This window comes from Cetorhinus maximus, chromosome 17 (assembly GCF_964194155.1).
Source record: "Cetorhinus maximus chromosome 17, sCetMax3.hap1.1, whole genome shotgun sequence".
Lineage (NCBI taxonomy): Eukaryota > Metazoa > Chordata > Chondrichthyes > Lamniformes > Cetorhinidae > Cetorhinus > Cetorhinus maximus.
Genome location: NC_135895.1, coordinates 50,642,595 through 50,670,072, shown reverse-complemented (window position 1 = coordinate 50,670,072; position 27,478 = coordinate 50,642,595). Strand labels below are relative to the sequence as shown.

The window sequence follows — 27,478 nt, the reverse complement described above, 5'->3', positions numbered from 1 at the left end:
CGTACTCATCAGAATGAACCACCATTAGTAGAAAGTTAGAGGGTACAGTTTTCCCACGTGGCTCACTTTCCCAAATTACAGACTATCATTGATTGTATGCATGTAGCCATCCATGCACTGCCAACAATTCCTTGGCATGCATAAAAATCTGAAGAAATGTTATTCCAGGAATATGCAAATGGTTTATTACTACTGCCAGAAAGTTATGCATGTTAATATACACTTGCTTGGGAATACATTTAATGTTTTCATTCTGAGGCAATTCAATGTGAGACAGCTCTATAAAGACCAAGGGAAAGAAGATTGGTAGTTGCTCATAAATGTGAGCTATGTCATGAAGCAGTGCCTAATGCATAAACTCCAAACCCCAGCAGAGGTCAGATGCAGCAATACACATGCACAAACAAGGACCATCATGGAGAAAGGGTTTGGGAAGTTAAATAGTACTTCAGGTGCTTGCATGCATCAGGAGATCCTTACAGTATTCCACAGAGATGATGGGCAATATTGTGACACTGTGCTAAATGCTGCACAATGCTGCCATAGATAATGGAACTCATCAAGAGGAGCCAAAGAGGGATGTGAAAGACCGTGAGGGCAGTTGTGCACAGGAGCCATGAGCAACATTGTAAAATAGGGCAAAGTCAGCATGGTTTCATTAAGGGGAGGTCATGCCTGACAAATCTGTTGGAATTCTTTGAGGAGGTAACGAGTAGGTTAGACAAAGGAGAGCCAATGGATGTTATCTACTTGGGCTTCCAGAAGGCCTTTGACAAGGTGCTGCACAGGAGGCTGCTCAGTAAGATAAGAGCCCATGGTGTTAGAGGCAAGGTACTAGCATGGATAGAAGATTGGCTGTCTGGCAGGAGGCAGAGAGTGGGGATAAGGGGGTCCTTCTCAGGATGGCAGCCGGAAACTAGTGGAGTTCCGCAGGGGTCAGTGTTGGGACCACAACTTTTCACTTTATACATTAATGATCTAGATGAAGGAACTGAGGGCATTCTGGCTAAGTTTGCAGATGATACAAAGATAGGTGGAGGGACAGGTAGTATTGAGGAGGCAGGGAGGCTGCAGAAGGATTTGGACAGGTTAGGAGAATGGGCAAAGAAGTGGCAAATGGAATACAACGTGGGTAAGTGTGAGGTCATGCACTTTGGTAGGAAGAATAGAGGCATAGACTATTTTCTAAATGGGGAGAGAATTCAGAAATCTGGAGTGCAAAGGGACTTGGGAGTCCTAACCCAGGATTCTCTTAAGGTTAACTTGCAGGTTGAGTCGGTAGTTAGGAAGGCAAATGCAATGTTGGCATTTATTTTGAGGGGACTAGAATATAAAAGCACGGATGTGCTGCTGAGGCTTTATAAGACTCTGGTCAGACCACATTTAGAATATTGTGAGCAATTTTGGGCCCCATATCTCATGAAGGACGTTCTGGCCCTGGAGAGAGTCCAGAGGAGGTTCACGAGAACGATCCCAGGAATGAAAGGCTTAACATATGAGGAACGTTTGAGGACTCTGGGTCTATACTCGATGGAGTTTAGAAGGATGAGGGGGGATCTGATTGAAACTTACAGAATACTGAAAGGCCTGGATAGAGTGGACGTGGGGAAGATGTTTCCATTAGTAGGAGAGTCTAGGACCCAAGGGCACAGCCTCAGAGTAAAGGGAAGACCTTTTAGAACAGAGATGAGGAGAAACTTCTTTGCCAGAGAGTGGTGAATCTATGGAATTCATTGCCACAGAAGGCTGTGGAGGCCAGGTCATTGAGTTTATTTAAGACCGAGATAGATAGTTCTTGATTGGTAAGGGGATCAAAGGTTACGGGGAGAAGGCGGGAGAATGGAGTTGAGAAACTTATCAGCCATGATTGAATGGCGGAGCAGACTCGATGGGCCGAATGGCCTAATTTCTGCTCCTATGCCTTATGGTCTTATGTGAACCACTGCAGCCAAGGAGACCACATTACAGAAGTCAATCATTTACCGGAGCTTTGACTTTTCTCTAATTGTCAATTATAATTTTCGAATGAATGATCCTGGAGGATTGTTTGTGGGAGGTGGTGCAATGGTTTCTCACACCTTGAAGAAGGGAAGGAAGAGGTAAAATACTGCAGGTGCAGAAACAAAAATAAAAACAAAAACAAAAAATGCTGGAGGACTCACTCTGAAGAAGAGTCATATGGGCTCGAAACATTAACTCTGTCTTTCTCTCCCCAGATGCTGTCAGACCTGCTAAGTTTACAGCATTTTTTGTTTTTGTTTCAGGGAAGGAAGAATTTGGTTAGAAAAGCAAAAACGTGGAAAGTTGTGTAGAGAGAGATGGAAAGCAAATGACTGTTGCAGTTGCTGTTTTGTATCATGGTTACCGGATATTATTGCTAAATATACTGATGTAAATTTGTCTTGGGCAGTAGCACAAAATGAATAATAATGAATCAGCAGCTTTTGTTACACCTGGCCCAATTTTCCATTCAATTCATTTTTCAAAACCTTAAGTAAAATTAAAGCTAAAAGAACACTGCAGATATGACACCTATACTCGTACTAAGACAGTATACTATAAGTATATCTTGAAGTGCTTTGTCAAGTCATTAAAACTTCTGTCATAGCTTCTCCCAGGTTCAGGAAATGATTGACCAGGCAGTGGAGTATTGTCAGATTTTCTGAGTTCAGAACAGAGTCTTAGGCATCCTCCGTGGACAAAATGTTAAGGAGAATATCTGAATGAGGACCCTTGATTGAAGATCTACAACCTGAACTTTGAGTGCTTCACTTCATTTTTATGAAGACGTGCATACTCCACAGCCAAATACAAAATTTATTTGCAATTTAGGCAATCTAATTGCTAATTGTAATGCTGAAAAAATATGGAAATAATACAATTATAACTGTTCCCTGATTGGTCGGTTTTCATCTATTGAAGACAGATCTCATGAAAGAAGCGAAGTTGTTATAGTATGTAACACCATAGAAACAAAAATATTTACAGCACAGAACATGTCCATGCCAGCTGAAAAAGAGCTATCCAACCTGATTGCACTTTCTAGCTCTTGATCCATAACCCTATAGATAATGGCACCCCAAGTGCATATCCAAGTAATTTTTAAATTGAATGGAGGATTTCTGCCTCTACCGCCCTTTTGAGCAGTGAGTTTCAGATCCACAGCACCCTTTGGGTGAAAACAAATACTCCTCAGCTCCCCTCTAATCCTTCTAAATATTACTTTAAATCTATACCCCCTGGTTATTGATCTCTCTGCATTTGGAAATAGGTCCTTCCTATCCACTCTATCTAGGCCCCTCATAATTGTATAGACAGTAATTAAATCTACCCTCAGCCTCCTCCATTCCAAAGCAAACAAGCCTAGCTTATTGAATCTTACGTCATAGCTATAATTCTCCATTATGGCAACATCTTTGTAAATCTCTTCTGTACTCTCTTGTGTGATCACATCCTTCCTGTAATGTGTGTACCAGAACTGTACGCACTACTCCACCTACAGTCTAACTAGCGTTTTATACAGTTCCAGTGTAACTTCCCTCTTCTTTTCTGTAGACCTCAGCCAATAAAGGAAAATGTCCTGTATGCCTTCTTGACCACTTTACCTATCCTGCTACCTTCAAGGATTTGTAGAAATGCACTCCAGGTCCTGCTGTTCCTCTACACTTCTTAGAATCCTCCCATTTATTGTGTATTCTATTACCATATCCTCCTCCACTTCTCTGAATTGAATTAAATTTGCCACTTTTTTGCCCACCTGACCAGTCCACTGATATCTTCTTGGAGTCCATAGCTTTATTCCTTCAAACGGTCACTTTTCATATTATCTGCAAACTTCTTAATCATGACCCCTACATACAAGTCTAAATCATTGATATATACCACAAACGGTGAGGGACTAGTACTGAGCCCTGTGGAACTCCACTGGAAATAGCCTTCCAGCCACAAAAATCACCCATTGGCCATAGCCGTTTGCTTCCTGCCAGTGAGTCAATTTTGGATCCAGCTTGTGACTTTCCCTTGTATTCTATGGGCATATAATTTTCTGACTAGCCAGCCATGCAGGACCTTGTCAAAAGCCTTGCTGAAATCCATGTAGACTACATCACAAGCGCACTATCCTCAACCACCCTCCTTGTTACTTACTCAAAAAATTTGATCAAGCTAGTCAGATGCGACCTTATCAAACTCAAGCTGACTAACCTTGCTCAATCTATGCCTTCTAAATGACTATTTATACTGTCACTTGGAATTTTTTTCAATAATTACCAAGGTCAAGTTGACTGGCCTGTATTTACTCTAGCCATCCCTTCCTCACTTTTTAAAGAATGGTACAACATTAGCACTCCTCCAATTCTCCAGCACCACCCCAGGAGCCAGAGAGGTTTGGAAAGTGATGGTCAGAGTCACCACCCTTAACAACCTGCGATACATTTCATCCAGGCCTAATGATTTATCCACTTTCAAGGATGCTAAACACCTTAATTATCTTGATCTTCAACTAGCATTTTCTACAAAACAAGGACACATAATACTTAATTTGTGAAGGGTGGAAGATATACTCCTATCAGTGTAAAGACATTTCCATTTTTGTTCAGTGATGTGTAAGAACAGACCACAGATTACATGACTAGGGCAATTCCCACCAAAAGTTGGAACATTCAGGAGCTGATGCAGAATCAGATCATAATTTTGTGTAACTTGAAGCAGTATTCTGATGAAGAAAATCTAAGGTTTGATATGCAGAAAACAGTGGAACCTTGAGAAGCTGAAAGATGTAAATAAAGAATTTGTAAGTGAAGTAAATGAGGCATTGGTTATAAAAAATAAAGATACCACTGGCACTAATGAACAATGGAACCAGATTTAAAAATCTGCCAGGGAAGAAGGGGAAATAGCATAGGGCTTTTATGAGGGAAAAGGATCAAGAAACCATGGGTTACGACTACAATGTTGCAGAAGTTGGAAGAAAGGAAAAAATGGAAGAATACCAATACTGAAGAAGGCAAGGTGAAATGTAGCCACTTGAATAATGAGTTAAGAAGAACAACAGGAAAAGCATGAGAACAGGATTAAAACAGCAGTGTGATATACTCAAAGAGTTGGATCAACTAGGAAGGGTAGACCTTTTGTTCACAAAAGCAAATGAGGCAAGTGGGGACTCAGCATAAAGACTGAAAACAACAGCAATAATGACTAAGGAAGGTGTTTTATTAACAAACCCTGATGCAATAAGAAAAAGATGAAAGGAGCATATTGAAAAACTATATGCAGAAAGTAAAAAATTTGGAATGATTGAGCTGGAAGAGAGTAATATTGACATCGATTTCATTGGACCAGAAATAAAAGCATTTTCGTGGAAAGCAGTGCAAAGAAGGTTTGCTCACTGATCTCTCGAATTAAGGGGTTGTCTTACGAGGAAAGGTTGGACAGGTTGGGCCTGTTTCTGTTGAAGTTTAGAAGAATGAGAGATGATTTTATTGAAATATATAAGATCCTGAGTGGACTTGACAGGGTGGATGCTGAAAGGATGTTCCTCCTTTTGGGAGAGATTAGAACTAAGGGACACAGTTTAAAGGTAAGAGGTCTCCCAGAGGGTCATTTGTCCATGGAATTCTGTTCCCCAGAGAGCAGTAGAGGCAGGGTCGTTGAATATTTTTAAGGCTGAATTGGATAAACTCTTGACAGACAAGGGAAAAAAAAAGTATAGGGGGTGACAAGAAAGTAGAGGCCACAATCAGATCAGCCATGATTTTATCAAATGACTGAGCAGGCTCAAGGGCTGAATGGCCTACTCACTGTATCTTTACAGTGCAGAAGGGGACTATTTGCCCCATCAAGTCTGCACCTGCTCTCTGAAAGAGCATTCCACCTAGTCCCACTCGCCTGCTTTATCCCTGAAACCTTGCACATTCTCTCTTTTCAGGTAGCAATCCAATTTCCTTTTGAATACCTCAATCGAATCTGCCTCCACCCTTTCAGGAAGTTTGTTCCAGACTCCAACCACCCTCCGTGTGAAAAAAATTTTCCTCACATCACATTTATTCCTTTTGCCAATTATTTTGAATCTGTTCCCTCTACTTCTGATGTTCTCTTGAGTGGGAACAGTTTCTCACTATTTACTCTGTCCATATCCCTCTGGATCTTGAATACACCTATCAAATCTCCTCTCAGCCTTCTTTTCTCCAAGGAAAAGAGTCCCAACCTCTCCAATATATCCTCATAGCTACAGGTCCTTATCCCCGGAATCATTCTTATAAATCTCCTCTGCACTCTCTCCAAAGCCTTCACATCCTTCCCCAAGTATGGCACCCAGAACGGGACGCAATACTCCAGATGAGGCCTAACTAGTGTCTTATACAAGTTCAACATGACCTCCTTACTCTGTACTCAATGCTCCTGTTAATAAAGCCTAAGATACTTTATGCTTTATTAGCTGCTCTCTCAACATGCCCTGTCATCTTCAATGACCTATGTACATACACACTGAGGTCCCTCTGTTCCTGCAACTCCTTTAGAGGCTCTCCCTTTATGTTATACTGTCTCACCATATTTTTTCCTGTCAAAATGAATCACCTCACACTTCTCTGCCTTGAACTTCATCTGCCACTTTTCTGCCAATCCACCAACATGTCTATGCCCTTTTGAAGTTCAAGACTATCCCCATCACAGTTGACAACATTTCCAATCTTTGTATCATCTGCAAATTTTGAAATCATGCCTGTCCCAACACTGACCCCTGGGCAACTCCACTACAAACCTTCCTCCAATCTGAAAAACAACCATTTATCACTACTCTCTCTTTCTTGTCACTGAGCCAATTTCTTATCCAAGTGCCTACTTTCCCTTTTATTCCTTGGCCTAGAATTTTGTTCACAGTCTGTTGTGTGGCATTGTATCAAATGCCTTTTGGAAATCCATAAACACCACATCAACCTTCTCTGTTACCCCCTCAAAACACTCCAGCAATTTAGTTAAACATGATTTTCCCTTAATGAATCCATGCTGGCTTTCCTTAATTATCCTGCACTTGTCTAAGTAACTATTGATTTTATTCCGTGTTATAGTTTCCAGAAGTTTCCCTACCACTGAAGTCAAAATGACTTGTCTGTCGTTGCCAGCACTGCTTTTTGAACAAGGGTGTAACATTCACAATTCCTCAGTCGTCTGGCACCTCCCCTGCATCTAAGGAAGGCTGAAAGATTATCACTCGTGTCTCTGCAATTTCCACTCTCATTTTCCTCAGTACCCTTGGATGCATCTCACCAGTCCTGGTCCCAATCTATTTTAAGTAAAGATAGCCTTTCCAACACCCCCTTCTTTTGATTGTAAGTTCTTCTAGTGTGCCAGTTACCTCCTTCTTCCATCTTCTTCCTTTGCAGAGACAGATGCAAAGTACTTGTTCATCACCTTCGCTATTTCTCCAGCCTCCAGTATGTCCCCTTTTTTGTCCCTAATCGGCCCTACTCTTTCTTTTACCAACCTTTTATTATTTACATGCTTATAGAAGACCTTGGGGTTCCCTTTTATGTTTGTTGCCAGCCTCTTTTCATGCTCTCTCCATGCTTTTCTTCTTAGTTTCTTCGCTTTCCCTCTGGTCCTTTTTATATTCAGCCTGATTGTCCATAGTATTTTCTGCCTGACATCTGCCGTACGCGCACTTCTTCCTTTTCATCTTTACCTCCATCTCTCTCGTCATCCAGGGCACTCTGGATTTATTTGTCCTACCTTTCCCCTTCAAAGGAATATACCTTGACATTGCCTACAATACTTTTTCTTTGAAGTTGGCCATTGTTCAACTGCTGTCTTTTCTGCCAACATTTAATTTCAACTCACTCACTCAGATGCATTCTCCAATTAATTATCCCTGGTCTGGATTGTTCCCTGTCCTCTTCCATTATTAACCTGAACCTTATGATGCAATGGTCACTGTCCCCTAGAGGCTCTCCCACTGATATTTGATCTACTTGGGCCAACTCATTCCCCAGAACCAGGTCCAAAAGTGCATGTCCTCTCGTTGGAGTGGAAACATACTGCTGTAGAAAATTATCTTGAACACATTCCAGGAACTCTCGTCCCTCTTGTCCCTTTGTATGATTCCCATTCCAGTGTATATCTGGATAATTCAAGTCCCCTGTTAAGATTACTCTATAATTATTGCACATCCCTGTAATTTCTTTGCAAATTTGTTTCTCCACATCCCTTCCACTAGTTGATGGTCCATATACTACACCAATCAATATTATTGCACCTTTTTTCATTCCTTATGTCTAGCCAGAGAGATTCCATCCTTGACCCCTCTGGAACATCCTCTCTCTCTCTCTCAATCCAGTACTGTAATGCCATCTTTAATCAATATTGCCACTCCCCCCCACCCCGCTTTTCTTCCTTTCCTGTCTTTTTTTGTATTCATTCACAGGATGTGGGCTTCACTGTCTGGGCCAACATTTATTGCCCATCCCTAGTTGGCCTTGAGAAGGTGGTGGTGAGCTGTCTTCTTGAACCACTGCAGTCCATGTGGTGTAGGTACACCCACAGTGCTGTTAGGGGTTCCAGGATTTTGACCAAGCAGCAGTGAAATTACAGCAATAAATTTCCAAGTCAGGCTGGTGAGTGACTTGGAGGGGAACTTCCAGGTGGTGGTGTTCCCATCTGTCTGCTACCCTTGTCCTTCTAGATGGTAGCGGTCGTGGGTTTTGAAGGTGCTGCCTAAGGAGCCTTCGCGAATTCCTACAGTACATCTTGTAGATGGTACAGTGCTGCTACTGTGCATCGGTGGTGGGGGGGAGTGAATGTTTGTGGATGGGATGCCAATCAAGCACATTTCTTTGTCCTGGATGGTGTCAAGCTTTTTGAGTGTTGTGGGAGATGCACTCATCCAGGCAAGCAGGGTATATTCCATCACACTCCTGACTTGTGCCTTGTAGATGGTGGACAGGCTTTGGGGAGTCAGGATGTGAGTTACTCATCATAGGATTCCTCACCTCTGACCTGCTGTTGTAGTCACAGAATTTATAGGCTAGTCCGGTTCAGTTTCTGGGCAATGATAGACCCCAGGATGTTGATAGTGGGGGAATTTAGTGATGGTAGTGCCATTGAACGTCAAGGGCCGGTGGTTAGATTCTCTCTTGCTGGAGCTGGACACTGTCTGGCATTTTTGTGGCATGAATGTTACTTGCCACTTGTCAGCCCAAGCCTGAATATTGTTCAGGTCTTGTTACATTTGTACATGGACTGCCTCAGTATCTAAGGAGTAGTGAGGAATCTCCTAAACACCTTGTACCCAGGAATATTTAACGTCCAGTCCTGCCCTTCTTTGAGCCAGGTCTCTGTTATAGCAATAATATCATAATTCCATTTGTCAACCTGTGCCTGCAGTTCACCAGTCTTATTAACCACACTCCATGCATTCACATACATGCAGATTAGCCCTGATTTAGGCTTTATTCTGACCCCATCTAATGACTTACTATTGCTTCCTCTAATCCTATCAAACCCTCCAAGTATTCTATCTACCTTGATACTACTCTCTGATATATGCTCTTTATCAGTTGATACTTCACTACCCCCCACTGCCAGTTTTTCTTCTCTACTCTCTGAATTTCCCCTCAGATTCCCATCCCCCTGCTAATCTAGTTTAAACCCTCCCCAACAGCACTAGCAAACCTCCCCGCGAGGACATTAGTCCCAGTCGTGTTAAGGTGTAACCCGCCCTTCTTATACAGGTCCCACTTGCCCCAGAACTGATCCCAATGCCTCAGAAAGCTAAAGCCCTTCTTCCTACTCCATTTATCCAGCCACGTGTTGAACTGCTCAATCTTCCTATTCGTTTGCTCACTAGCACGTGGCTCTGGGAGTAATCCTGAGATTAATGCCCTTGAGGTCTTGCTTTTTAATTCCCTTCCTAACTTCCTAAAATCTGCTTTCAGGACCTTATCCCTTTTCCTATCTATGTCATTGGTCCAACGTGGACCACGATCTCTGGCTGCTCACCCTCCCCCAAAGGGTGCAACCACTCTGTGACATCCTTGACCATGGCACCAGGGGGGCAACATACCATCCTGGAGTCACATCTACGGCCACAGAAACACCTGTCTGCTCCTCTAACTATGAAATACCCTACTATTATAGCACTTCCACTCTTCCCCCTCCCCTTCTGTGCAGCTGAGCTACCCGTGGTGCTGTGGCTGTTGCTACAGTCCTGTGAAGAACCACCTCACTCACTACTATCCAAAATGAAAAAGCGATTGGGGAACGAGATAGCCTCAGGGGATTCCTGCGCTACCTGTCTGTTTCTCTTAGATACTCTGGCAATCACCTATTCCCTATTTGCCTATGTACTACTTAGCTGCAGTGTGGCCACCTCTCTAAAAATGCTATCCATTTAATTCTCAGCCTTGCGGATTCAGTACAGTGACTCCAGCTGCCACTCAAGTTTCTGCAGTTGATGACACTTCTTGCAGATGTAGTCACTGAGGGCACTTTGTACCTGCACAACTTCCCACATCCTGCAGGATGCACGTTCCACATGACTGAGCTGCACTGATATACCTAAACTTTATAAGGTTTTTAATCACCTGTCGCTGACCAGTTGTCTCTTCCTCTCCCTCTCGCGCCTCTTTATGAAGCCTCGCTGCTCCATCCCTCTTGCACTCTTTTACCTCCTGGGCTCCTCTCCAGTTCCCTATGACATCATACTTTATTTTCTCCAAATCTGGTTGGTCCACTGAGACCCATCACTAGCATCACAGCTAGTTCCTTTTGAACTCTCGGCTCCTCTTGTGCTCTTTTATTACGTGTTAAATAATTTAATTATTTTTCTTAATTTATTTATAATTAACAAATCCTACTACCCAGGATAAGCTTACTACTATTTATAAACCATACTGATGCTAATAAAACCTTACAATTACAAATGAATGACCAATTTGAAAGACAATCAAGCAAAGCCAATGGATACTCACCAGCTAATCACCTACCTGCTCCCCTGTGATGTCCCATCTTGATTTTTGTTTTAGAATGTGGAAACTGGTCAGAGGTCAGCCCCTGCTGTTCTCGTCGACACTCAGAGTGAACTCCCGCTCTCTCTCTCCGCACTTTCAGTCTCAACTGTTCTCGCCAACTCTCGGAGTGAACTCCCGCTATCCCTTTGTGCTTTCAGCCCCCACTGTTCTCACCGACTCTCGGAGTGAACTCCCACTTTCTCTTTCTCTCTCCACCACTTTCTCTCTCTCTCTCTCTCCACGCTTTCAGTCCCTGCTGTTCTCGCTGACTCTCGGAATGAACTCCCGCTATTGCTCCACACTTTCAGCCCCCGCTGTTCTTGCTGACTCTCGGAGTGAACTCGCACTTTCTCTTTCCACCACTTTCTCTCTCTCTCTCCATGCTTTCAGTCCCTGCTGTACTTGCCAACTCTCGCCAACTCCTGCTTCTAATTTGTATGTTCGTAAGTAAATACTAGAGAGTGAAATAAGAGCAACAATAAATGAGATAAAAACTGGAAAAATACTTGGAATAGATGAAATATCTGCAGGTTTGTTTAAAAAATTAGGAAAGAACTTAATATCAAAGTTTACTAAGCTGTGCAAAGATACTTACGTACCAGGAGAATGGCCAGAGGACTTCATGCAAACAATGATGATCATCATAAGAAAAGCCAAAGGCAGGCTAATGCCTTTTGCACATTAGTCTGATTGTCCATGTATCGAAGGTTGTGTTGAGAATTGTAACAACTAGGGTGGATGGGAAGGTGCAAAACTACATGGAGATGACCAGTTTGGATTCCAGGGGAGAAGAGGGATGAGAGAACCAATCGGTATTATAAGATTAATGAGTGAACACAGTTTAGGATTGGACAGGAATTATATGTCAGAAAATTTTGAAAAAGCCTTCATTCAGGTTGATTGGGTTAAGCTCTTAATAGTGCTAAAAGGCATTGGACTAGACTGGAGAGATAGACGACTCCTAAGAAATCTGTACATGGAACAAACAGCAACAGTGAGAGTAGCCAACAGGGAGTCGGAACCATGGGTAATTGGAAGATGTGTTTGACAAGAGTATTGTTTATCACCAGTCCTCCTCAATGTCTATGCAGAAGCAATGATCAAACAAGCTTGTGAAGTCACAGAGCCTAGCGTTAAGATTGAGGAGGAAAATGATAAAAACAAAAAGCTAAAAGCTACTGCGGATGCTGGAAATCCAAAACAAAAACAGAATTACCTGGAAAAACTCAGCAGGTCTGGCAGCATCGGTGGAGAAGAAATCAGTTAACGTTTCAAGTCTTCATGACCCGTTCTGCCGAAGGGTCATGAAGACTCGAAACGTTAACTGATTTCTTCTCCACCGATGCTGCCAGACCTGCTGAGTTTTTCCAGGTAATTCTGTTTTTGTTGAGGAAAATGATAACATCAGTTAGATTTGCAGATGACAAGGCACTAGTAGCAAGTACAGAAGGATTACAAGAACTAGTAGATAGACTAACAATAGTAGGCATGAACTTTGGAATGAATGGGAACATTGGCAAAACCAAAGAGATGCATATCTCAAAATCACAAAGAAATATTCATATATTCATAGAAGGAAAAGAACTAGAACAGGTACAATTCAAGTATATAGGAAGCATAGTATCTGCAGATGGAAGGTACAACAAAGAAATAAGAACAACGAAAGCAATGGGAAAGGCTGTATTTGGTAAGAGAGAGTTGCTAATTGGAAAGCGGAATAAATAATTCAAGAAGCAACATGTACAGAGCTTAATTTGGAGTGTTGTTTTGTATGGATTTGAGATTTGGACCTTAAGGAAAGAGGAGACCAACTTGCTAAATAGCTTTGAAATGTAGGTTTGGAGGAGAATGGAAAGGATCATTTGGACAGAAAAAGTAACAAATGAAGAAGTCCCGCAAGGGGTGAATGAAGAAAGAAATTTGCTGAATATAATTAGGAACAGACAGAGAGTCTGGCTAGAGCACAGCTTAAGAGGAAACTTGTGAGAGACGTTATGGAGGCAAGGAGGAAGAGGAAGGAAGAGAATATCAATGCTGTATGGCTTGAAAATTGAAGGAAGTTATTGGCAAATGAAAAGACTGGCACAGGATAGAGAGAAATGGAAAGACTACTATGAGCCAAGGACCTGCCTTTGAGCAGAGCACACATGATGATGACTGTCACCACTGTACATGTACATCAGTGTTTTTGAAAAATTTGAAGTAACACATTACGCAATCATAAATTGCCTGACTAATATGGTATTTATCATGAAATGGTATTTAATCTGTCATGTAATACTGCTTCCAAGGTGTGTAACAGTAATTAATACAGTTGCATTGTGATTGGTTACTATCTTTGCAGTCACTGATGAAATAGCATTTCTCATAGTTAGTATTTAGGGATAGTATTGCCTTCCACAATTTCAATTGCATTTCATTGAAATGATCAAAAAATATATTTGTCCTCTATCTTTGAGCATAAGATTGTCAGCTGCTTAAGTTATTATGCAAAATATTTGTTGGGATAGCTATAAGACGTACTCATGCTTTGTGTGCCCATTTCTCTTCAGTGTTTGATACTGAATATATCAGCAATGGGAGTGGTACAACTTTGTACTGAAAATAGAGATATTATTAAAATGGTAGTGCTACAACAATGTATAAAATCTGTTCTTAATATCAGACTATCAAATATAATATTGGGTCCCCAGCTCTTCCAGGCTGAGATGGCGCATTACTCTTATTGTTGGCTGAAGAATGTAGAGGGTTTGACAAAAGGAACAGCCACAAATTAATTAATAGTGTGGATAGTTTGAGAAAGAGAAATTCTGTAGTTTAACTTCCTTCAGTATCACAATTCTTTTACACTGATGCCTCCATTAACCGTAATCATTGCTTACAAAGTATTTTCCAGTTGTGGTTTTGACTTATTATTATTCTTACTCTGTCCCACAGCCCAATGGAAGCAGCCAAGGCAAAGTCCATAATCCATTCCTTCCCACCCCAATGTTGCCACCCCCACCTCCTCCACCTATGGCCAGGCCTGTGCCTCTGCCAGTGCCAGACACAAAACCAACCACCACATCTACAGATGGAGGAGCAGCATCACCTACTTCACCCAGTAAGTTTACTTTAACAAAACCCATGTAATATTATATGAAAATACATGATGCTGGCCTTCTACAGTGGTCCAAGCATGAGGTCATTTGTATCTAAGTATGTATTCATGTTGAAAAGAAGTTGGTTAACTTTTTGTCTTTATAAAGTTGCTGCCCATCAAAGTCATGCATCTGAATAGAAGAATTGGAGTTTTATTTCTGTTTTTCTTTGAGTGTAAAGTGTTGTTTTTTTCCCGTGGTTATTTGTTTGCTGGCTTCCAGATAAATACATTATGCTTGCTTTTGTTTCAGTTTGTAAATGATTTTCTTTTTAATTGTATTTTCTCCCATAAACCACAAAAATTCCAAAATGTGAAAGTTGTTCAGAGTTTTCTTCATTTCACTTTTCAAAATTGGTTCCATTAATGTGGCAAAGGGCATATTAGCAAATTGCCTTTATACACACATGGATATTTCCAATTGCCAGCCACCCACTTCTCCCCCGTTAAATAGGAGACTGGCAGAAGAAAGTAAGACATTTTAGATACCCATTTTCCCACCTGATTCAATTTTCAGGCAGGCTTTTAAATAGGCACCAGTACCTTTTAGCAACAACAACAATTTATAGCACCTTTAAGGTAATGAAATGTCCCAAGATGCTTCACAGGAGCATTATAAAGCAAAGTATGACACCAAGCCACACAAGGAGATATTAGGTCAGATAACCAAAAGCTTGGTCAAAGAAATAGGTCTTATGTAATGTCTTAAAGGAGGAAAGTGTGATAGAGAGGCGGAGTGGCATAGTGGGTGTATTCTAGAGCTTGAAGCCTAGGCATCTGTAGATACAACCAATGGTGGAGCAATTAAAATTGGGGATACTCAAGAGGCCAGAGTTAGAAAAGTGCAGGTATCTCAGAGGGTTGTGGGGTTGGAGGAGATTACAGATAATAGGGAGGGACAAGGCATTGGAGGGATTTGGAAACAAGGATGAGAATATTAAAATCAAGTTGCTTGTCAAAAATATGCAATCTTGTGTTATACCCTAGGTTGCAATTTTAATATACCAATAGCCAGAGTATGCCCATGCATTCCTTATAGGAACTGCTAAAAGTCACTCAGGGGAATTTAAGTTCTTGTAGGATTTCTTTTAAGACATTTTAGGGCCAAGAGGAACAATCATGCTCCAAGTTGGAAATTTCCACCCTCCAACCCCAAGCATGTAAGGGAACTTGAGATTTATTTTTTCACCTCCCCACCTACAGTCAGTATTGTAGTATCTAGGTTGATCCATAAACACCCCACCACCATCACCGCAACAGTACATTAGTAATCAGCAGTCCACACACTGCATAAATTGGATCTCAGGTGATGTTTGAGTGAGGTAAGTGATTTGCATTAACCTTTAGTTAATAAAACCATCAGTAGAGTGGGGTAGAAAGCATAAGCACAGGTTGAATTGTTTGAGGCTTATTCTTAGGACAATCATGTGTTAAACTGTCTCACTATCTGAAAAAAGCCTGTTAGTGATAAAACATAAAAACAAGCAAATTCTGCCTGCTTCATGTAATCATAGATTGGGAACTGTTATTCTCTAATGAATCACAGTAAGCTTGCTATATATGGATAAAAACAATGTGATCTGAAGTAAATTGAGGTTAAATATAATGAAACGTTGTAGAACACTTTGCAGAAAATGCTACATTTATGTTGTTGAAAGCATAGGTGAAAATAGAAAATAACATGTTTTGCCACCAATAAAAATGAGACAATAAATATGGTTAAATAATCATCACAAATGTTCCTTTTATTCATCAGTGTAGAATGATTAACAAATGATTAACTACATTTTTATTGGTTAAAAGGTTTTACGTATGCATATTTTTCTTTCTGCTGAGGTTTATTATATTTTATTTTATTTTTTTTGCAATTAGAAGATTGGTGTCCTTACTCCATTGGTTTCTTTCCCCTATTTCTGAGTCAGCTGGAGTAACAGATACAATGGGAGACTATTTGCATCTTGACAATGTACTGCAGTCTGCAGTGGACAGCAATGTCGGCTCAGCTCACTAGTATGCAGCAAACTGTTAGCCCGGGAAGGTTGTAGGAATGTTACTCCACTTCAAATAAAGTTTTATTTGGCAACTTTTTGGAGGAAGAATTTGAGAGAAGAATTCTTCTGGCTGTTACCTGTAGCAACATAATATTTAGAACGATTCCTCACATTCTTTTACAATCTATTTTTGATTTTGAGAAATACTCAAAGGAAATTTTCACAAACCTATTTACAATGTTGCTACTTATAGTGATCAGGACAATTTTTACCCCAATATTTCTGTTGACAATTTCCAGTTGAGCTTCTTTAAATGACATGTAACTCTTATTCAAGACCAAATCAAGACAAGATGAAACTCCTGTAAAATCACTTTTTTTTAGCCCTGTTTCCCTTTATTTAGCTTCCATTATTCATATGGAACATTGAAGGAAGTAGCATAAGAGCAGTTTTTAAATTTCTGGGGACAAGTTGTTTTTATTTCTACAGGCTCTAGTTTAATGTTAGTTATCTTGCGTTAGCTAATGTTTAACTATTTTCTATACTGAAACATTGCCTTTACTGTACGCCTTAGGTGAAATTTTCATTTGAATTCTACTGTTTATGTTTTAGCTCACTTACTCATATTGCTTCCTTATTCCTCAGACCCTTGCACTGCAGATAATGGATATTAACCAGTGGTACTTTCTGTGACCCTTGCATTTATACTTCCATATTAATGTATTTTCAAAGAAATGAAGTTTAGCTACTGTTTCACAATTGAGGGTTGTTGTAGCACTGTGATTATCACCCTACAAAAAAAGATCATTGTCTTGTCTGTATATGTGTCCTTTTTTTAACTGGAAGCTGTAGTTTTTCAAGCTTCAAACCCATTATCAGATGATTAAAAGGAGTACCAGGCGGAAGTTTGGGTGAGTGCTTCTATAGACCCTGCTGTCTTTCAGTCAGGCTTAAGATGTTTGTTGTTTGTGTGCAACCCACTGCTGCTTCCTGAACGCATGTATCCCTTCCCTTCACAGCCTACTCGACACCCAGCACCTCCCCTGCAAACCGATTCGTGAGTGTTGGACCACGGGATCCCAGCTTTGTAAATATCCCTCAACAGCCACAGGTGGGCAGCTTTGAACCTTTCTGTATTCTGTGTAGCTTTTTGTGGTCTTGTATCTCTGTGCAGTGAACTTCATTCATTTGCTGCTTTCAGACAACATATTGTAATAGCCTTTGGGGATCTTTCAGAAATGTCTTTACGCTCCAGCTGTAAAAGAAATACACCTTATATTGAAACATACAGGAAGTCTGTATGTCAGCTGAAAGTAAAATCCATGCACCATTTTATGATACCTGGCATTTGATAGTGTTTCAAGTAATCATAAAGTGCGAAGATGTTGTCACCCTCTTTATCTTCAGAAAACCAATGAAGTACATCAGCCTACTAGTTTTACATTTACATTTCTTTTTACATTCACTATTTAGTACTGTTCTGGAAAAGACAATGTAAGTGTTGTATAAATTCTAGTTTACAATATAAAAAGCTGCTTGTGTCAGCTGTTTTAAGAAGTCTTACATGCCATAGAATTTCATTCTGCATAATTTGGAAGAGCAGTATTAGTTCAGTTAATAATTATTTGAATCTAAATTTCAACATAGGTTTTGACACTTTTGTACTTTTGAACTGTTAAAGGTATTTTCAAATTGGTAGACCAGAGAAAAAAATCTATAAATTAATACTAATCACAAAGTAAAATTAAAGTAGAGAACACACTATACCTTCTTTAAAAAAGGTAACATCCATTTTATTTACCTTCTTTTAAAATTAATGTAATCGTGAGCAATGGAGGTTATTGGAAATACCTGTATTTAATGAGATTTAATGTGAAAAACTATAAACTGTGCTATGTCTGAGTCCAGTCTCATGTAACTTACATGGTAGAATCTTTAAATATCTTTAGGAATCATTAATGCATTGTTTTTTCCTATTCAAGCAGAGAGCATAATTTCTAGCTGTATGGATTACTCAATAAAAGAACAAGTTTCACAGAAAACCGCAGTGAAATATTAGGAATTTAAGCTGTGCTAAAATGTAATTCTTACAATCTGTAAGATTCATATGCGCTAGAAATTCAGGGTTATTCCACTTTCACCATAAGATGATTCTGCACATAACTGATAATGATAACTGATTGATAATGAGATAATACATGGAGTTTCAATACCCTCAATTGCAGACTGGAATGCCCCAGCAAGTGCAAGTTCTGTGGTTTACAAATGAATGGGCAATTGGACCTTCTTGTTATTTAAAAAGAGATGGCTCTTGCAGGTAGCCTCAATTGTTCCTGACTTAAAATCTTCTTGTTTTTCTGTGCCCACATTCTAATCTTTTCCCCAAATATTTATCCAAAGAACTTTAAACCCTTAAGGCAGCAAGTTCTACCTGTGTGAAGCCCGATAGTGGTATTGATGCACTAACATTATATGGAGCAGACTGGGACGAGGAGATAGATTACATCTGTGAATGCATGGTAAATTTGTGATTTTGAAAGATCTGCAGGAGGGAGGAGAAGAAGATGCAAACGTGCGGTACTCTTTGAAAGAGTAAGAGACAAAAATCATTAACCAATTCCAAGCTTCTCTTGTGTTCACCCCAGAGGTCCTGGGAGAGATTAGTGTTTCGTCTGCCTGTGCATTTGTTTAGCGTAGTGTATGACAGCAGGATGGGTGAACCTAAAGGGGGAAAATATTAAAATATTAAGTTTATGGGGGAAAAATAAAAACTGAACAACCAAAACAAACCAGAATTTTATTTTTTTAACATTTAGCATTTATCTGGTTTGCTAACAGAATGCTAGCATTTAAAAAATTACCCTTGTTCAAGTTTACAAATTCCAATGTAGAGGATTGGTAATTTTGGTATTCATTTCACTATTTGTATGTTTTAGAACCTGCAATCTGAAATTGCAAGCTTTAAGTTTGTAAGTATTTAGTCACAATGTGTTGTTCCTTGTACAACATGAAATAAGTCTAGTTGAGATTATGAATTTAGTTAATTAACGCAAAACAATAGATTGTTCCTAAAACTAACAAAGGAGCAAATCAACCTGATAATGTTGCAAAATGATGACATACACCATGATACTTGAAAATTTATTGCTGCTAATGCATTGGCTTTACACAGTTTTGTAATGACTTGTCTGTAGCATAGTACATTTGCTTGCTATCTCTGTATTTATTATCAGCTCTAGTTTACAGCTATTCAGACAGTACAGGTTAAACAGCATACCATTGAATCCTCTTGGATTGAGAAAGGAAGGGTCACAGAAAGTACACTGCTGGCTGAAAGATACAATAACTAAATCTGTAGAATTCGTACGTGAAGGTCTGCATAAGCTGTGTTTTAAATCAAAACCTTAAGTGTCCACTAACAGAGGCCTTGTCACTAAAGCTTCATTTCATGTTTACTGCATGTTCTTTTTTAAAAGTAATACATTCCAAGTAAGCCAGGGAACAGTCCTGGCTCTTTAAGCTGTTGATCTACAGTTACTGCTGCCTGAACAAGAAAACGCAAGCAGCAGCCTAGTGCTGTAACATGTTTCACTGGACACTTAAAGCTTTTTTTAATTTCTTGAGCCTTAACTAGACCTTTATTAACATCTGTGGGCACTTTTGCTTATATTTGAGTGCTTGGATTTATATTATAAGAACTTGCTAATTTTAAAATTTATATTTGAAAATCCTGCACAAGTGCAGAGATTGCTAAATAACCTAGAAAGTAACAGGTGACCTAAACTGGCAAATAGATTGTAGAGAAACTGCAACTTTAAGGCAGTTGAATATGTGCAACACATTTTCAACTAACCGACCAAGGAGGGAGATAGTTCTTCCTATTTTACTAACAGTCCCACTTTATATGTAAATACTAGAGACATTCATAGTATTTTATGACTAGGCGATGCTGCATTTCAGAAGTCAGATTGAACTGAAGATCTGACCTCTGGATTGCAATATATTCATACTGATTTATGCATCCAGAGTGAGTGCTGTAATAAACAAGGCCCACCTCTGATTTTACATAAGTGCTGTTTCAGAAGCTGATTTAATCCTATCAGGTGATGGGATACATGTTACCCTTCCTCTTCCTTCATCAACAAACTTCCCTTTCCCATAAATATGATGTATCTAGCTGTTGTGCTTACTGCTAGCAATTTAATTTAATTTAATTATGTCTAAGAACATCTATAACTGTACAGTTCCACTTATACTATGCGTAGATGGGAAAAACTGAATCTGGATTACAAACCAGAGATCAAGTTTTAAACCTGCTCCCTCAGCAGAAAACTGCATGGGTGGTTAGTTAAAATTGGAGCAACGATGTCCCCTCTGACCCCACTGCCTTCTGTGGATGTCACTTTAGGGTGCTGCTTTTAGGCACATTTAATAGCGACCCCTACCTGAATGGCACTGGTGCCCTGCTATAAACATGAAGTTCAGGCTCCACTGGTGCCTCGAGGCCTGACTGCAATTTTTCCTCATGGCTTCCTTGATAGACTAACCAGAAGAGGCCTAGAAAGGGAAGGTATGTTTTGTCAAAAAAATCTTTTTGACTTCATTCTGGGCCAGGAAGAATTCCCTGCCATTAGGCTTTCCTTCCCCAGCCCCCACAATCACCCATCCCAACAAGGATGCCTTCACAGCACCCCTTCCTATGCACTTACTAACTGTCATGGGCCAATCCTTCAAGTATCCAGTGGTAACCTTCAAGGCTTCCATTGATCAGGAGACTGACAGCTGGTGTACACAGTTGATGACCACAAGTTAATATTTTCCAGACATCACACTGGGGAGGTGATGGGTAGATAAGACCATAGGACGTAGGAGCAGAAGTAGGCCATTCGGCCCATCAACTCTGCTCCGCCATTCAATGAGATCATGGCTGACCTGATAATCCTCAACTCCAATTTCCTGCCTTTTCCCCATAACCCTTGATTCCCTTACTGATTAAAAATCTGTCTATCTCATCCTTGAATATACTTAACGACCCAGCCTCTACAGCCCTCTGCGGTAAAGAATTCCACAGATTCACTACCCTCTGAGAGAAGAAATTCCTCCTCATCTCTGTTTTAAATGGGCGCCCCCCTTACTCTGAGATTATGCCCTCTGGTCCTAAACTCTTCCACAAGAGGAAATAACCTCTCAGTATCTACCCTGTCAAGTCCCCTAAGAACCTTATATGTTTCAATAAGGTCGCCTTTCATTCTCCTAAACTCCAATGAATACAGGCCCAACCTACTCAACCTCTCCTCATAAGAAAATCCCTCCATCCCCGGGATCAACCTAGTGAACCTTCTCTGGACTGCCTCCAATGCCAGTATATCTTTCCTTAGGTAAGGGGACCAAAACTGTCCACAGTATTCTAGGTGTGGTCTAACTAGTGCCTTGTATAGCTTTAGCAAGACGTCCCTATTTTTATACTCCATTCCCTTTGAAATAAAGGACAACATTCCATTTGCCTTCCCTATTACCTGCTGAACTTGTATGCTAGCTTTTTGGGATTCATGCACGAGGACCTCCAATTCCCACTGTGTTGCAACTTTCTGCAGTCTTTCTCCATTTAAATAATATTCAGCTCTATTCTTCCTGCCAAAGTACATAACCTCACACTTTCCCACATTATATTCCATCTGCCACGTTTTTTCCCACTCACTTAACCTGTCTATATCCCTCTGTGGACTCTTTGTGTCATCCTCACCACTTGTCTTTCCACCTATTTTTGTGTCATCCGCAAACTTGGTGATAGTACATTCACTCCCCTCATCCAAGTCATTGATAAAAATCGTAAATAATTGTGGCCCCAGCACTGATCCCTGTGGCACTCCATTAGTTGCCATCCTGAAAATGCAACCCCCCCCCCCCCCCAAACCGGTATCCCAACTCTCTTCTTCTATTAGTTAGCCAGTCCTCTATCCATGCTAATATACTTCCCCCAACACCATGGGCTTTTATCTTATTAAGTAGCCTTATGTGTGGTACCTCATCGAATGCCTTTTGGAAATCCAAATATATTACATCTACTGGTTCCCCTTTATCTATCCTGCTTGTTACCACCTCAAAGAATTCTAATAAATTTGTAGGCATGAAGCCATGCTGACTCTGCTTGATTATGTTATGCATTTCTAAATGTTCTGCTATTACATCCTTTATAATAGACTCCAACATTTTCTCAATAATAGATGTTAAGCTAACTGGTCTATAGTTACCTGTTTTTTGTCTCCCTCTTTTTTGAATAAGGGTGTTACATTGGCAGTTTTCCAATCCTCTGGGGCTTTCCCAGAATCTGAGGATTCTTGGATGATTACTACCAGTGCACCCACTATCTCTGCAGCGATTTCAGTTTGTTTGACCTACTTAGCTATGCTCACATGACTCCCACCAGGAGTTAAAATCTAGGCTCTGATGCCTATCATGTCTATCGTTCTATCTGAAATGGTTAACAACACAATAGTTTAGTAGGTTTTGTTTAGCTTATCCTCTCGGAAACAAGTCCAAGAAGATCAAATTGGATCCTTAGATGGATTTGTTCCCATTTGTTTCCTGTGATGATAAATGGGCTGTTAGGCATAAAGTGTTTATGTTCAGACCAAATTTTTGCTGCCATACACTCTAGTGTCTGACAGGTTACATGAGTCATTAATAAACTGCCATATTACAAAGACTAAGGATAAGTTAATAGGCTGTTCCTTAAATGTAAGAACTGCAGTTCACTCCAATAATCTATGATTTTTATTTGGCCTTGGATTTTGCAGGGATGTGTCTGTGAACTAACAAAGATAACTTTTGTTTTATATTATTAATGCACCATGCCTTAAAACTTTGTAACGCAAAAGGTATGTTTGAAAAAAAAAACACTTATGGCTTCCTTCTGGGCCAAGAAGAGCAGAAGTGAAACCTTGTGCCATCACTGCCCCTGGGGCTCCCACCCCATCCACCCACTCCTCATCACTCCTTAGCCCTGACAAAGATACCTGCCTAACCTCCCACATATATACTTACTGACTGTCAGGGACCAATAATTATTGGAGTAAGCTTTTCACCATTTGTACTGTGTCATGGGGCAGAATCTTGTGCCCTCACCCATGGTAAGTTTGGTGGCAGGGGGCACTTAATCAGGTGGGAGGGTGCTGGGTGGGGACCCCATCACCTTCATGCCTCCACCCTGATTAAGTCCATGGCAGGAAAGCCTGCTGCCAATTGTGGCCCTTAAGTGGGCAATTAATGGCCACTTAAGGGCCTCATCCTGCTGCCGCTGGTGTTAATCCAGTAGTGGGCGGGGTGCTTGCCATGTGGGGAGCACAACAAGCAAACCCTGGCATGTTCGCATGCAGCCACCCGGGTGTGGGGTGCCTCATTCAAAGGCTCTCCGTGCATGATCAAAGGGACCTGGCATTGGGAATGGGGGGGCCCACTGAGAATCCACTGCCCTTGCTGCTGACCCACCTTAATTCCCCCCATCTGATGACCCCCCTCACAAGCGCACCCCATGATCTCACCCTGAAACCACCCTTTACACCATCACTCACCTCTGTCCCCAGTCCATGCATGACACTGGATCTTGGGTAGGTATCATACCAGTAGCAGCTGCTTCTTTGGTGGCACTGCCATTCAGTAGAGCTGCTGGTCTCTGATTGGCCAGCATTTCTTGGCAGGCAGGACCTCCGCTCCAGGGGCCATTGATCCCAGAGAAAGGCTCACCAATGGCCTGTCAAGTGCCTGAGTTTCAGAAAATGCAGCCAGTCTTCTCAGAAAGTGGTGAAGCAGGGGTCTCACTGGCTTTCCAACCAACAACTGAGACCTCCGTTGCCTCCACAAGATTCCATCCATGGTCTCTGGAGCTTTGATAAAATCATTTGCTACATATATAGGAATTTTTGAGAGTTTTCAGTAATAAAAATTGGCCATTTGGTTGGCTAACATGGCCCTTTTTGATTGACATCAGTCTCAGTATCCTGTTTTTACACCATTTCTTACGAACCCCTCTCTCATTTCACAGTGGAATTTTTCAACCATTAAAGATATTAGGGATGAAATTGGACTTTGACATAAAAGAAAATCAGTTGGGGTGTAAAACAGTCTGCCAAATCCTTGTCACTGATATTGTAATGCTACTGAAGACCAAATTCACCTCCATTGCATCCAAAAGGCGTGATATAAATAAAACACACAACTCGACGTATGACTCTTAATACTATTCATGACCCAATGCACAACTGTGGGTTGTGTAATATAAATAAGCTAGTTCTGGGGCTTCCTCCTGATGGCCCCAATCTCAAGAGGAGCAAAAGGTGACTTTGAACCTATGGTTTCCCAGGCTTGCCACTATTTCTCACCTCCTGTTATAGATAGAGATTGTTTGTCATAACTAGTCAGTAACTTCCTTATTGTTGTATCATCTGACTATCAGGGCAGTAGGAGGTGAAATAAATGGATCTTAGTCATCTTTTATCTATATCTATTTACATTGCCATCAAAAACACAAACCAATCATTCTGCTTATACTCTTCCGAGCTGTTGCTCAGCAGTCCTTCCATTATTGGTCTTCAGATGGTATGTCCAGAATGTCTGGAGCTTTATAATTTAACTGTAACTGTGTAACCTTACACATGCACAGTTGGTTACTTGTTGTTGCTGGTAATCTGCAATTGGCCCTGCAGTGTAAGTGGAATAAAATCTACAGCACCAGAACCTAACCAGGTATATCTGTGTCCATTGGAAGCAATTCTGTTATAAACTAGCTAAAAGTTTGCTTAGTATCACTGGAACAAGGCACCCTTTATGAGCATTTGGTTTTCAGATAATTGTTGAAGAATCTGACTTGCTTTTAAAAACATTTGACTATCAATAGATTGGTGCCAGAGGATTGCAGGGATGTACATATATTACTGCTGTCTCTTCCATCCATCTTCCCTGATTATTTTTACTGCAGATAGCACAGTATTGGATTAGCTTGCTGTATAGCACATCAGGAGGAAGATCAATTTATTGACTATGTCAGCATAGTAAGTAATTGTTGAAGGAGAGGAATGGAAGGCGAGAGTGCACTGCATCAAAAATAAAATATGACATCTTTTTCTACCTTATGCATCATTAAATGTTTACACAGGAAAGAGCACTTCAGTTAATCAGGTGGTTGTGCATTATTAATTAACTCCAGTTCAGAGCTCTGCCGAATTGCATGGTTTCACAGAAATGCTGTGTTTGATTTCTTGTAGGCGATGGAGACATTGACCAACTTGCAGCACTTTCTCCCCCCTCTGCTGCTTTCTTCAGACTGCAATCAGATCACATTTTGGTGCAAATGACAGTAAAGTATTCAGGCTATCGATAAAATGGATTCTTAGTTCATGCAATAAGCAGTATGGCTAGACAACACTGGCAGATTTTCATTACTAGGTGTTCTGAATTGAAATCCACCCTTGATTTCGATGACCTGCGGGTGAGTTTCAGTGGGCTGCTTCCATTTTATGTTAAACTATGCTAGAAAATGCAGCAAACATTGTTACCATTTCTCAGAATTTTAATTCTGAGCAGATCCCACTGAAAAGGATTAGCTTAGCCGAGGTTTGTTTTGTTTTATGTCATCTTTAATTTCACCAAATTACTCCTGGTTAGTTTATAAATCCTGGGTTTAAGTGTTTAAAAACCTGTTTGTGGGTTACACCAATCAAATTACACACTGGAGAATATCATTGTTACCTTTCATAATACTTGTACTTATTACTTCATGATATAAGATACTGCACAAAGTATTACAGATTCTTTTTTGTAACTTGTGGTGCACTTAAATCAGAGGAAAGTATGTAATAATCTATCTGCTAAATGCATTCTAAGTAATAAACCCAAAGAATGCAAAGGTTTTGGTCATAACTCACCAGGTCCAAAACAGGGACTAACAGGTTGGCCTATATTTAATTCCATTGACTGCTCATTTTGCAAGACCGTGCAAGAAGACTTTCTACCCCAACATGTTTTGAGTCAGTATGTCTTATTGGTGCATTATGTCCTGGTTTAGAGGATAGCTTAGATTTCCCAGCTCCTGGTGACCCACTCAAGTGTGGTGAAATGGGCAGCCAGAAGCAGAAATCATGCCCTGCTAAAACTCTACCCAATATGCAGCTGGCAGGCTTTCCAACAGGAGGGAACTATGATTATAGAACCAGTCACCTCCAACAGACAGGCACTTCTTTTAATTATTGCTTTGGGTGCATGTCCACCCTGATGTGCTGTCCGGATGTCAGACGTTAATCATATTCATTTCAAATGGGTGTCTTGGGCTCCTAGGAGGGAGTAGGTAATGCTGGAGGAAAAACTGCTATAGTGTATTTCGGTAGTTTCTTAACTCTTTGTTTTCTACTCTTGACATTTGGATTCTCATATATCTTTGGGCTAGTCACAAATTATTTACTTTCCTCCCCCAACACTGTTTCTGGCACCAGTAGGATTCATAACAGAGGGCAACGACCTGTGGCGGGATGCATGAAAGATGCTGTGTGAACACTTGCTGATATCTTGCTCTGACAGATGCTCAGTTTGAACAGCAGACCCAATGACACCACTAAGAGAAATGAATAACTAGCGAACTGTAATGTTGACTACTTCCAGTGGCATTACATGAGAGAAGGCAGGTCAGGGTGACAGATAGCCAGCACTTGCTGATCAGCTAAAACCATCAAGATGTCATCAAACATTTCTGCAGGCCCTGGCATAGCTGCAAGAGATTGTGAGGGACAGGAATCTGCCAGTGATTGTGAGCTACAGGAACCTGTCATAACCAGTCAGTGTGAAGTACAGGAACCTGCCACAGCCAGTCAGTATAAAGTAAAGGAACCTGTAGTGATTGAGAGCTACAGGAACCTGCCACAGCCAGTTAGAATGAAGTACAGGAACCTGTCATAGCCAGTCAGTGAAGTACAGGAACCTGCCAGTGATTTTGTGCTAAAGGGAAAAATTTTTCCCCCGTTGGGGGGGTATGTGCGGGAACGGGCGCGCCTCCGCTTGGCGCCCCCAATTGGGGTCACACCACCACTTTACGTGGGTGCGCTAATTAAGGCCCGCCCAGCATGACGTCCACCAGGAAGCGCTATGTGCTCCCTGTGCAGGCAGGGGGGAATTCCCTCAGCCAGGAGTGCATTCTTTTGCACGCATAAATTTCCCTGACTTGTCCCCTCATGTGACACTATCATATGAGTTGGGACATGTCCATAACTTTAACTGAACCCTTTAATTAAAAATTTAAATGCCCTCATGAAACCTCATCCCGCCCGTGGATGAGGTTTCATGCTTTTTCTGAAGCCCGC

The 27,478-nt window shown here is 40.8% G+C and overlaps 1 protein-coding gene across 16 annotated transcripts in view; it reads left to right on the top strand.

Moving 5' to 3' along the window:
- nfia (nuclear factor I/A) overlaps positions 1 to 27,478 on the top strand; it is an 801,190-nt gene that overhangs the window by 729,338 nt on the left and 44,374 nt on the right. For 15 of the 16 annotated variants that reach the window (XM_078561185.1, XM_078561178.1, XM_078561189.1 and 12 more), the window contains 2 exons: positions 13,941 to 14,106; positions 17,153 to 17,244. In XM_078561185.1, coding sequence (XP_078417311.1) covers positions 13,941 to 14,106; positions 17,153 to 17,244 — 258 coding nt within the window. The remainder of the gene's footprint in view (positions 1 to 13,940; positions 14,107 to 17,152; positions 17,245 to 27,478) is intronic. The other variant, XM_078561193.1, reaches the window with a different exon arrangement.